Source organism: Emydura macquarii, unplaced genomic scaffold (genome assembly GCF_026122565.2).
Source record: "Emydura macquarii macquarii isolate MOO-44397 ecotype Brisbane River unplaced genomic scaffold, CSIRO-AGI_Emac_v2 contig_2897, whole genome shotgun sequence".
Classification (NCBI taxonomy): domain Eukaryota; kingdom Metazoa; phylum Chordata; order Testudines; family Chelidae; genus Emydura; species Emydura macquarii.
In genome coordinates this window covers 46,577,742-46,590,998 of record NW_027133034.1, presented here as the reverse complement: position 1 = coordinate 46,590,998, position 13,257 = coordinate 46,577,742, and the positions used below count along the sequence as shown (strand labels likewise).

At 39.7% G+C, this 13,257-nt stretch overlaps 1 protein-coding gene across 1 annotated transcript in view; it reads left to right on the top strand.

Annotated features, from left to right (window-relative positions):
• MRPS27 (mitochondrial ribosomal protein S27) overlaps positions 1-12,871 on the top strand; it is a 56,976-nt gene extending 44,105 nt beyond the window's left edge. Inside the window, exons 8-11 of the mRNA XM_067568651.1 lie at positions 2,677-2,779; positions 4,645-4,787; positions 9,000-9,155; positions 12,493-12,871. Of these exons, the coding sequence (XP_067424752.1) occupies positions 2,677-2,779; positions 4,645-4,787; positions 9,000-9,155; positions 12,493-12,732 (642 nt within the window). The 3' untranslated portion in view covers positions 12,733-12,871. The remainder of the gene's footprint in view (positions 1-2,676; positions 2,780-4,644; positions 4,788-8,999; positions 9,156-12,492) is intronic.
• The last annotated feature ends 386 nt before the right edge of the window (positions 12,872-13,257 follow it).

Here is a 13,257-nt window from a genome sequence, read left to right as displayed (position 1 = left end):
TTGTGATCTATAAGAAGAATGCTTGAAGACTCCCCCCCTTTTTTTTGTTACATGAAACATATTCAGTAACATATTAAAACAAACCACAGATGCCATAAGGTTTTAATCAATTGGCTAGTAATTTCATATTTTTTTCATTGCTGATAGCAGTTTGTTCAATAGCCCTCTTCTCCTTTCTTCCCTCTGTTCCATAAAAGTTAATTATTTGAGTTGTCTTTCCTGATTGCATGATCAGATGTACATGAAATCTAGAGGGACAAAAATCCCATCTGTCATTTGGGTATATGCAAATCACCTACATACACCACTTGCGTTGTTACCATGATCACAAATGCTAGTCAACATGACAGAATCTATTGTGTGTTTGATATGCATATTCAGACACCATTGGGTGATAGAATGTACACAGAAAAATGCCAAGGCTTGAAAATGTGTCCTTAAATTACTTGTTAATTCAGGAAGCTGAATCCCTCTGCTATTTAAAGTGCATGTACTTCAGGAGTCTCTTGGCTCAGTCGTCTCTCGTCGTCCCCGTCCCGTCCCGTCCCCCCCTTTTTTTCCTTTCTTTTTTTTTTTTGGTGACTGCTCCCATAAACAGATCTGTGTAATTTTGTTTTCAGTAATATTACCCTGAATAGTATGAAAATAGGGTCAGATCTTCAACTGGTAGATAAAGATAGCTCTGATGATTTCTTTGGTGTTATGTTGATTTATACCAATTAAGGATCTGGGCTACTGAATTTGTTTTAGACACAATACTCATGAATACACCCGAATTATATTAGCCTTTTTTGCAGCTGCATCACATTGTTGAATCATATTCAATTTGTGATCTACTGTAACCCCCAGATCCTGTTCTGTAGTACTACAGCCTAGCCAATAATTCCCCATTTTGTATTTGTGCATTTGATTTTTCCTTCCTAAATGGAGTGCTTTTGCACTTGTCCATATTGAATTTCATCTTGTTGGTTTCAGACCAAATCTCTAATTTATCAAGATAATTTTGAATTCTAATCTTGTCCTCCAAAGTACTTGCAACCCCCATCAGACCATACATTTTATTAGCATACTCTCCTCTCCTTCATCCAAGTCATTAATGAAAAAATTGAATAGTACCAGACCCTGGACAGACCCCTACGGGACACCCACCAGATATGCCCTCTCAGTTTGACAGCAAACGATTGATAACTAATTTTTCAAGCAGTTGTGTATCCAGTATGTAATAATTTCATCTAGATAACATTTATCTTGTTTGCTTGTGAGAATGTCATATCAAAACCTTCACTAAAATCAAGATATAACACATCTACTGCTTCACCCCATCCACTAAGCCAGTAACCCTGTCAAAGAAGGAAAGTAGGTTGGTTTGGCTTGATTTGTTCTTGACAAATGTTGTTTATTGCTTATCACCCTGTTATCCTCTAGGTGCTTACAAATTGATCGTTTAATAATTTGTTCCAGGATCAAAGTTAAGATGACTGGTCTATAATTCCCTGGGTCATTTTTTTCCCCCTTTTTTAAAGATAGGTACTACGTTTGCCCTTTTCTAGTCTTCTGTGACCTCACCCATCTTCCACGAGTTCTCAAAGATAATTGCTAATGGTGCCAAGATTAAATTCATCCTAGGGAACTAGCTGATGCAGTCAGATCCTGCTGACTTGAATACATCTAAGTAATCTAAATATTCTGTAACCTGTTCTTTCCCTATTGTAGGTTATGTTCCTTCCCCCTTGTTATTAATATTAATTATGTTAAACATCCACTTACAATGAACTTTTTAGAGACAGCTGAAGCAAGTGGAAAGCAGTCGGTGCCTGACAGCTGTTCATCCCCTTTCCTTTAATTCTTCAAGTCTGCTTCTTTGTTTTTGCTATGCTGAAGGAGAATACTGCATGTTTCCCAAGGCCAAACTACTCATGTGGTTTTAGTATACTTACTAATTTGGCCCCCATCTCCTAGCCTCTCTGATGGTCTGGATCTTTAGGGAAGCTCATGCAGTGACTGCTTCTTCCTAAGAACACAGGCATGTCTCCAGCTACTCCTAGGGCATTGGTAACTAGACCAGTAATGTTGCTGGGATGTGTTTGTTTGGTTTTGCCCTAATATTCCTTTCACAATTGTGAATGGGCAGGCAGAATGCCCCAACATTTTCCTATCCTGTTGGCATCCCCTGCACTGTGATTGCAAGACTTGTACATTTTAATTTCTGGTCTCTTGGCCTCTCTCCCCACTCCCTTCCCTCTCCCCCCTCCCCCCCCCCCTTTTTTTTCCTTTCTTTTTTTTTTTGGTGACTGCTCCCATAAACAGATCTGTGTAATTTTGTTTTCAGTAATATTACCCTGAATAGTATGAAAATAGGGTCAGATCTTCAACTGGTAGATAAAGATAGCTCTGATGATTTCTTTGGTGTTATGTTGATTTATACCAATTAAGGATCTGGGCTACTGAATTTGTATTAATACTCTGTTCCAAGAAGAAATCCTCTTAACTGCAAGCTAATACTGTAACTTTGAGCATTTGTTAGGTGATTTCCAGTATTACTGACCTATTTAAAGATTTTTTTTTTTATCTCCCCATGTTGTACAATTTCAGGCAAGCACGTGCTGTGTTTGGCTGTTGCGATTGTAAGTTAAGGTTTTATACAAACAACACTTATTTAGTTTGAATTATTTACAGTGGGAAGAGGAGAGAAATCTTGGAGCCTCTCTTCTGCATACAGGCCTAAAACTGACCAACACTGTGGGATTTAGCTCCCAGCTGTATGGCTGTGCATTCCTTGGTAAGTTTTTAAGTTCCTTACCTACCAATATGTTTTTCTCCACTGAACTCATTGATTTCATTAAAAATAGTCCCATTGAATTATTTCTTTGGTATATTAAAATGTCATCGTTCACAGACAATAGCACTAGGCTTAAATAAAGTAAAGGTTTTAATACAAACCAGGTATGGCTGATTTTCAATCCATCGTCAGCTTCCATCAGTCAGGGTGGGAAGGTCACCATGTTGTGAACTAAGAATGGAATGTCAGATTTAACTTTGAAAATTGTGCCTGTCATCACATTCTTTCACACCTTTCCTTCCCTGTGGGCTTCCCCTATCGGTTTCCTGCTACAATAGAATAAGTGGAGATATTCTTTTAAATATTTACCTTTCATTGGAACATTGGTGTTTCCAAACTGAGGTAGCTGATATTGAAGGTGCATTTTCCTCAGCATACCAGATATGCTGTATATGTGTAAGCAGCACCAGGTGTGGTGTGTTAGGCAATAATATTTAAATAAATAGTGTTAGATCTGAAATTACTTAAAGTTTCACCTCAGTATTTCTTTTAACTTTCATAATTCCTGTCTTTCACAGAAGGCTATCAAATGCATAGTGATTTTTCTTCCCTCTCCACTGTAAAACTGCAATTTACCTCTGGGTAAACACCTATTTTAGCAGCAAGCGTTACATGATCACTCTCTCACTGTATCACTTTATTTTAGAAATCTATCAAAGGTAATAAAAACTAGACATGTTTTGAAAATGTAACTTCAAAGTAAAATGTGCAATGGCAGAATAAGGATGTTGATTCTGATTTAACCTGACTAAGAAAAAACTGTACACTCAATCAAAAGGGAGATGAAAGTTGTAAGTAAATTTGAAAGCAAGTTTTCCATGGGGATGTTAGTTTACCATCCCCTTGAGATATTGTTACAGGTAGATTTTTGCTGTTTGGTTGGCATTCAGATTTGTTATGCCATATAGATTGGCTGGGAAGCGTTTGTATTTAGAAAATGTACTTTACTGTTGTCTGTGAGCAATAGTCCTCATCCCATGACATTGACATTCAGTGGATCAAAAGCTATTAACTGCAATGTCATGTATTCTACAATCTTGCCAACACTAACAGAACAGACCTCTGCAAGAGTGAAAGATGTCTCTAGGCATAGCCTGGCCTGGAGCACTTTAGCAATTTAAATTTAGCCATAGTCCAATAAGCTTTGTCTGTGCATTTGTTACAGTGCTTTTCCTAAATCATTCTCTTCCATGTAAAAAAAATAAGGTACTTTTTAAAGTCTTGCGTTGTCAGAGCCATAATTCTAATTAAGTTGGACAATTAAAGGTTATATGAACTCCAGTAAGCTAGGTAAGGCTGGATCAAAAGGGTATAACAAAATACAGCATTAGTTACCATGGTGACAAAGTCATGTTACCAAGCTGTGGAATGTGATCTTCATTTCACTATATGTAGAATAGGTGTTTCATGTTTTAAGTATTAAGTCTTGGTAAATGGGCCAGATTTTTAGAGGTGCTGAACACCCACAACTCCAGTGGAAGTCATTGGGAGTTGCGGTGCTCAACATTTCCAGAAATAAGGCTTAATATGTCAAGTCAGGGACACAAAATGAGATCTCTGTTGAAAAGTTTGGCCTAACAGCTGTCTTGGTTTCTCCATCTGCAAGACAGATGTTAATCCTCACCTAGCTCCCAAGGGTGTTGTATGGCCAAAATAGTAAATGTTTGTAAGGCTCTAGAGAAGAACAAATTATTTCCTTAGACACCAGGAGAGTTCCTTTCACTTTTTTAGCGCAGCCCTTTGTCATTTCTTGTCTCGGGGCTCACATAGTAAAGTATTAACCCTTAGATATTATTTTACAACAGGAAAAGTGGAGTTGCACAAAGGACTGCGAGCAGTATACAATCAGATGCCACTGATGTGGACACCTGGATACCTGAACAGAGCTTTGCAAGTGATGGATAATGTGGCCTCGCTATCAGGGGATATAAAGCTCTGCAAAGAAGCTGTAAGTGTAAAAGACAGTTTAGCATGAAATAGTTTTGCACAGTGTATGGCCTTGAGGACCAAACGTAGCCCATCGAATCCTGATGTGAGACTCATGGACTCCGTCTTGGTAACTGCAAGGTGGGGACAAAGCTGACTAACCGCAGGTTTCTGATGAATCCTTGACAGCAAGCAATGTCTGTTCATTGGTGCTCAACCTTTCAGCCTGAGAGCCAGACATCTTACAAAGTCATAGGGCCAGTCAGTACTTAGGGACAGATTCTCTGCTCTGTTCCCAAGCCATCTACAAATCCCCTCCTGGGGGTTCCTCTGATGTGAAAGATTCCACAACAGGCACAAAGCCAGCAGAGCCTACTCCTACACCTCCCTTCTCACAGCCCATAGTTCAGAGGACTGGAAAGGGGAATGGGTCAGAGTGTGCTGCATTCAGTCTATTCCCAAAGGACTCTAGGGGACCACTGGCAGCTGGTGAAAACCAGAGCAGCCTGGGCTTGAGCATGGAATCAGGGAATCCTTAGTTGGTTTTTGGTTCTCAGCTTATTCTTTTTACACCCTCTCCTGGATTGTACGGGAGAGGGAAACTTCGCTTTGCTATGATTCCTCTAGGCTCAGGCAGAGCTAGCCAAGCTCCTGTCCTGTTCTCCCCAGGGCTCCTACAGCCTGACAGGGGAACAGGAGATGACCACCAGAGCACCTCTTTACCTTTCCCTGCCATCATAGCAAGTGGCCAGCAGGGGAGTTGCTGTGCAGCTTCTCAAAGCACTCCACAGGCTCACCCCAGAGCAGCTTCTGGGGTTGCAGAGGAAGCAGTGGGAGGCAGCCGGGATTCAGTTTGAAGCTATTTTTGGAAATTGCAGGGTGCAGCATGAGGGACACATTTCCAGTTCCTAATCAGCTACTGATTTTCTTCTGAAATGTGAAATACTATTTAGGGCACAATTTAATGCCACACAAATGGCCCTTTGGCCACAGATTGGACACCACTGATCTGAGTCATGAAGGAATACAAAAAAAACCCCAACAACAAACCCACAAGGCACATGTTATTGTTGTGAGTGCATTTGGTTTTGATTTTTTAAGCCATAAGAATGAAACCTTCTAGGTCCTCGCAAATTTGTTTGTTTAGTTTTATAATCATACAGTAAATAAGCACCTGTTCGCCTGCTTTAGACCATGGCAGCATGGCTCTTGATGCCACAACTCTGAAACCAGCTTTTGTCTTTTTTATAGAACTTCAGCTCTGATCTAGTCCCTTCTAAATTTGTATTTCTTTTATCTGCATATGAAATAATGATCATGGGCCTGATCTGGCAGACTGCTCTGTGGGCAGAGATTCCATTGATTTTACTTCAGTGTGGTTACTAAGTGAGTTAGAATATGTCTCCACTGCACTGTTGGCCCAGGGTTCAAACTTAGGCTCAAGCCTAACCCTCCTTCTATTTACACACATATCACACTAACCCAGGGTATCAGGATTCCATGAGCTTGAGTCAAGCTGGGACCCAGGGCTCAAGCCCTATTGCTTTGCAGTGTAGGCACAGCTCCATTGGATTCGTGCTTGGGGAGTCCACCAAAAATATTCCACAATCCCACAAGCCAACTGTTTGTCCTGTGGTCAGTCAACCTTGGTGGACAGGCAAATTTTCCCACACTGCAGTAAGAACAAAGGGCTAAAGCAGCCTCATTTTGGGAGGGTGCTGAGAAGTCTAGGATATGGGTGGTTGAACTCAGACCTACATAATGCAGAATAGATGCTGGACCCAGGGTTCAACAATTCCTAACCCTGGGATTACAAATGAGTGTAGCTTCTCAAGCCCTAGGTTAACAAACCCAGAGTCTGTTAACTAGAGTTATACCAACCCTGGGCTTACATTACACATTCGGACTGTAGCAGAAAATAAAGTTGATGCTGATTGTTCACCACAGCCGCAATCGGAGACTCTCGTCTGTAGAAACAGGACTAGTGTCTGCAAGGGCTGAACTAGTAGAGCCCATGAGGTATATGTAGTGAGCACAAACAGAAACTTCATTTCTGCCAAGGAGTAATTCTGCTCTGTTACCAGTGTAAATCAGAAGTGCTTTATTTGAAGTCAGGGGACTGGGTTTAATGTTAACAAAGTGACTTATCTCCAAATCATTATCATAAACATGACACCCTAAATCAAAATATTGGGCCAAATCCACACTCAGCTGAGCCATGCTGACTCATACCAGGGGAAAATCTGGCCCTCTCCATTTAAAGCCTCATTAAGAGCTAGCTCATTTAGATATTTTTAATCATTATCTCTGAGCAAATGCAGAGTTCCCAAGTAAGAGGAACTAATAGCATTGACCAGATGAGACATTGAGGCTAGTTCTCCTACCGTTGAAATCAATAGCAAATCTTCCAGTGAGTCCAATGGAAGTTGGTCAAATGATGTAAAAACTTCTTCCCCACAGTGTCCTAGGGCTACCCCCCCTTGAATGAAACTGTCAGACATGCAGAATTACACAAATTGCAAGGTGCTTTTGGGATGTGAATAAGTAGGGGCCATATCAAAACCACTAAATTCACCTGCACTTCTATGACCCCCAGTTTGAGAGATCCACTAATCCTTTCCCTTATCTAGTTCCATACATTTTTAGTGTGTGCAGTGTATTTCTGGTTGAAGGTATTTTATCTAAAGAGAAATTTCAAAATAACTATCTCAATAGTATGACTTAATAAATAAGTCATAAGCTACTGATTCAGTATTGTCTGCTTTTACAAACTGTAGAGTTGTCTAGAAAGATATTTAATTTCCTACTATGGTTTAAAGCTTCCGTTAGTCTTTTGACTAGTGATGCCTTTGTTTTCTTGCTGCTCTTATTCTCCTATGAACTCAATGTCTTTTTTGTTATCATTATAAATACTGTAACTATTATTTGATTGCTACTGTGCACAAAAAAGATACACATGCTCTTTTAACAAATCTCTGGATACTCTGAGGAATTTCACAAATGAGAATACACATTTCTAAGCATACATTTTTGTTCTTGCCACATATCTCATCTTGCTGTTTCATTATTGGTAGTTTTAAGCTGATTTATGGTCCCATTAGACTACAGTCTCAAGAACCAGCAGTTGAGAAATGTTCTATTTCAAATAAACCTGATGTTGGTTCATTAAGTGTTATACAAATGCAGACAGTAGGAAAATTATCTTTAAAAACAAACAAACGACAGGTATCAAGATCACTTTTGCTTTGTGGAAAAGTATCATAAGCTTAGAATGATCAAGGGTTATTTATAGATCCACTTCATCCTTGTGGCATGCATGCAGAATTAGGATTCACAGTAGGATAAAAGCTCTTTGCATTTGTAACAGCTGAACCTGAAAATATTCAGACTAGACAGAAGTGTAACTTCAGTTATAAAAAACTGAAAATTTCCCCAAATAATACAACAGCATCAAGATAGCAATATCATCCTTTGCACATTGATAATCCATACAAAAATTGTTTATTATGTTACTTCATTAACCTAATGCATTCCTTTTGATTCTTCTTTAATTAGATTATGAGACAGGGCAGTTCTCTCAGAGAGGCAAACTGCATCTAGATGAAAGCAATACAAAGAGAACAAGGATCTTGCATAGATTAAAACTAAGTCTGTACTGTGGATGCTATGTGCTGTTGCTTTCTTTCTGTTCTTTCTATTCAATTATCGAATTGTTGAACCAAAGGTATTTTTTTCAGCCAGTTAAACAGATCATGAGTTCCCAGTGCACTTTAGCCAAAGATGAATACAGATGTCCTGTTGAAGATTATATTACAGAAGCATTCCGAAATAGCAACCAGTATATAAATGCTGGGGTATATTATGTCTGTACTATTTTCATCATGAAATATTTATAGCCAGAAATTTGAGTATTTCTGTGGGGTGAGATTTTTCAGAAGGCTCAGACATTGGCCTAACTCTGATCCTACTGAAGTCAGTGGTAGTTTTACCATTGACTTGAATGGGAAAAGAGTTTTTCAATGCTTTTGAAAATTCGAACCTTAGCACTTCCAAACATATTATACAGCATTTATTCCTGAAACAGTAAGTCATACTCCATGTGGAATTGTTTTCTATTCACCTTACAGAACAGCCATCTCAAAATCTGTCATTTTTATATTTAGAAGAACCTTCATCAAATGATGTTAGATTGTGTTTGCAAACTACATGGTAGCAATTCTGATTTCTTGTTCAGATTGATGTTCTGGAGACCATTTTGCAGTCTGCCCCTGAGGAAAAAAGTGATCCGGAACCATCAGAAGAAGTCAAGGCATCAGAACACAAGCCAAAGCAAACAGAATCTGCAGAAACAGAGCAGGCTAAACTGCCTGAGTACCTTACCCAATTCAAGGTAAGATTTTCTTTCTTACCGATTTTACCAAGCTACCGTAGGTTTCCACTGTGTACAGCAGCAAATAAATATGTTCTCCTTTTATGCTGATGGAATGACAACCCTACCTGCATCAGCAGCGCTACCTGGCATTTTTAAAACTGACACTGAATTACATTTTTACTGCCTCAAACAGGAAATGGCCTTCAAAGAAACAAATGCTCAAGGCCACTTGTCTGTTTTGTCTTTCTGCTGAGATTTTATCTTCTCTTTTCCTACATCAGACTGATAAATCACAATTGTGTTAACTAAAATGGTGTGTCATTACAGATCCATTATTTGACCATATGTCGGCTCTTGTTTGTTAAAACAAATGCTGTTAGTCTGACGTTGTCCAGGATTTGTTGCCCATTAAGTATGAGTGTTACAGTTTATAACTTCAGTCTGGGAAGTTACCCACTCACCGACCCACCCTTTTTTTTCCCCTTTAAACTACCGCTGATGTAGCACAGAACAAATTATGAGACTGGTGTCCGCAAGGAAGATCCACATACACATACGACTGCATGGATTTTTTTAATTTAAAGTATATGAAAATATATGCAAATGTATTGCAGACATTAGACTTCTGTCAAGTTGCCCTCAGTCTGGCTATATCTGGGCAAACCCCTGCCTTAATACGACTGACATGTAGTGGAGCGTCTTCTTTTGCTCAGATTACATAGGCTTGTGTTTTTCCAGCTGAAACTGGCTAGCTCTGTTGTTCATACTGTTTGTATATGGGTAGCTGATGACAATGGTGTCTGTGTGCTAGATTTTCATTCTGTGTTTACTTCACAGAAGTCCAGTAAATTATGAGGACTGTTTTGTTTTATGTTTGTGCTTGCTCTGCCTGGCTTCACTACACATGCTTTTGGCTTCATTTCTGTGTTTGGCATCCAAAGGGGCTGTTTTTGGAAGCAGCATGAATAATCCTTTACAGATTGGCTAACAAGTAAGATGTTCGGCAGAGTGCCTCCTGAGTGTCCCCTCCATCTCTGCTAAAGAGAATGGGAGTTGAGGACATTCACCACCTTCCAGGATCCTCCCATTGAGTTATATTTTAGACTGTACCTGGCATCATTGTCCTTGAAATAACTGCCTGTCCTCAGATACCTGGCTGAGGCCTACAGTTCAGTATAACTTTCCTCCAGTAACTCTTTCCATCTGTTTAGATGATCAGTGGGCAGGGATTTCATTATATAAAGACTGTACAGACTGTTCATGCGAGGCACCAAGCCATTCACAAACCATTCTGTCTAAAAGCAGTGTTCCTTTTTTGAATCTCTGCATGCAGAGCCCCAGGGGATTGCTTTAAAAAAAAAAAATCAATGATTTAGCTATTTACAAATGCCTTCTGGCATCTTCAGCCTGTTATTTTCCTAAATGAGTTTCATTTCGTATTACAGTATTTCCGGAGAGTCCAAGAGTTCAGTTGTAGTAGGTGACGGAAGATCGTCTAGTTCCTCATTCTTTTGCATTTATTTTTGTTTAATGTCTTGGCATTTGGGTATCCCTCTCCTCATTTCTCTAGACTCCCCTCCTCCCCTCCTCTGCAGTAGGAAAAGTTTTGGGGTCATTTAGAGCAGTTATATATTTAAACACAAAACAACTAATTTGGCAGCGTGAAAGTAGCTGTTAGGAATGCCATCCCCCACAACCAGATATGTACTGACTTTTCACATTTCTCAGTTTACTGACAATATTTCAAACAAAATAAGAGCCGTATGTCCTGACATGATCACATAATCTGGTGACTTCAAAGCAATTTTTGATCTTTTGTCATATGAGTATTATAGAATCCACTATCTGAACCATTTAATAAACCTCCATCAGTCCAGCCTATGTAGAGTTCAAACCTTCCCTCCCCCACGCTTCAAGGTCAGGCAGTCTAAAGTGCAGAGGCTGCTAAAGGAACATAGCAGTCTTCTGTGCACTGCAGAGCTGAGCTCCATGGCAACTCTCCCTGCAGGAGCTGAGGTGGGAAAGATTTTGAGCAGACAGAGGAGAAGGAATGTATGTGGTTAATAGGTCTGCGAACTGTATACAACTCAGCATGGGTTGGGGCAGGCGGAGCACACCATGGGCTTCAGCTTGCAAAAGGAGCCCTAGCACAGCTGTGAAGGTGCCCCATATCTGCCTTCTTGTTTGGGAGTGAATTACACACAGGGCAAAGCCCTCATTCAGCCTTTGTGCAAGGGGCCCATGGTAGAAACATAGCTGCTCACCCTGAAGAGGAGACACTGTTTCATGCCTCTCCTAATAGAGGTTCAACTCCATGAAATCGATATTAAAATTTTATTTAGCACACCCCAGTGTGAGAAAATGTGATCCTTTGTGAAGAGTGAGCAAAAGATAAACATCTTCATTATTTTTAAGCTGCTTGATGCCATGTCATCTTCCTCCTCCAGAAAGCTCCCCTCCCCCATTCTCTGGAAGGTTGCACTGACAAAGGCATTTTACTGCCTTTATGGTGCAGCATCACATCATACTATACCTTAAGTTTCCAGAAAGCCACAAATGGCCCCACTGAATGATCTACATCTTGAAGCACTTAAGCAAATTAATATTTTTATGTACTCCACAAGAAATATGGCACAGCCAAGATATAACAAAGCTCAAGAAAAAAAATATTGCTTGGCTTCCTGACCAAGTTCTGCTGTTAATGACACTGGTGTAACCAAGCGTAGAGTCTGTCTCTGAATAAACAGTGCTAAGGCAAGAACCTATTTCAAGATCTGTGTAAGCATAGCTGAGCTTCATATCACGTTAGTTCGAAAAGGTCTGTAGTGGAATGCGATGGTTCACAATGGCTGCAAGGACTTATGGGAGCTCTTTAGTGAGCCATTACTAAGACTATTTAAATGATTTGCATCTGTTGAAAGGGATTCTAAGAGAGGCAATCCTTACATCAGCCTTGGCTTAAAAACACCAGTGAGGTATTTAGTTTACATTTGTCTTACTTGGCTGCTCATCTTTCATTTGATATTTAAGCTTTTCATTTATGGTGTTTCTCTTTAGTTTTGCAAGTTCAGTCAACTCCAGCATTTAACTGAATTAAAAAATGATTGTCTCGGCGTGGTTATTGCCAAATGAAAACTAATTTAAAAGTTGTTTGTTTGGGAAGAATGGCAAAAATGGACAGTTTCTATAGTGAAATACATTTACCTTGGCAAAGTGATGTTAAATTATCCCCTAAGAATGGCACAGTCAACAGTTAAATAAAAACAGCCATATTTTTCAGATCAGGAAAGTATGTGGACATTTTGTGACTGACTGGATTCTTATTTATTTTTAATAAAAATCCCTCTTATGACAGGAGCTGTATTCTAAACTGCATTTGCTAGGCAAGGTTGAATCTGAAAGCCTGTTGACCCTTACCACCCAACTTGCCAAGGAAAAGCTGCCAGCATGCGAAATGGAAGACATTGCAAAACATGAGCAGAAGCTGAAAGAATGGAATCAGGAGCAAGCACTTCTGATGGACAGAGAAAGAGAGATGAGAGAGAAGGCTAAGCAAGAGAAAGAAGCTAGGGAATTAGCTAAAGCATCTGTTTAATACTGCAACTCAGAGACTGCTATTATGCTACAGATTCTTCTGGTAATAAACTTATGTACGTGGCATTATTAATAGTGAACTGCAACCCTGCTGTGTGACATTTACTGTATGCAAATTAAACTAACTGATCATTTCCATCCATTTTGACCCTTTGCTGAAGTAGATGTGCAGTTAAAAAAATCACAATACTGCCTAGAATGAACTCTCCTTGTATATTACAGGCAGAGAGAGAGAGAGAGAGACACACACACACACACACAGTTCCAGGCAAAGGAGGAAACAAAGTGAAGTAAAAAGCAGCTTGCAGTTTGGTAAAGGGCTTGACACTGGAGCAAGTTGGGGGAAGGATGGGGGAACCCACAAATGCAAAACACCTATGCTTGTCTGATCTTTTCTTCCCTGTATTTTGTTTTTATTTAAGGTGCACCTGGATCATCTCCAGTGTGAGAAAGGAATCCCTGTGGCTTCTTTAAAATGGGGTCACTAAATATAGACTAGGGAGCCTAACTTAAGACACTTTAAACA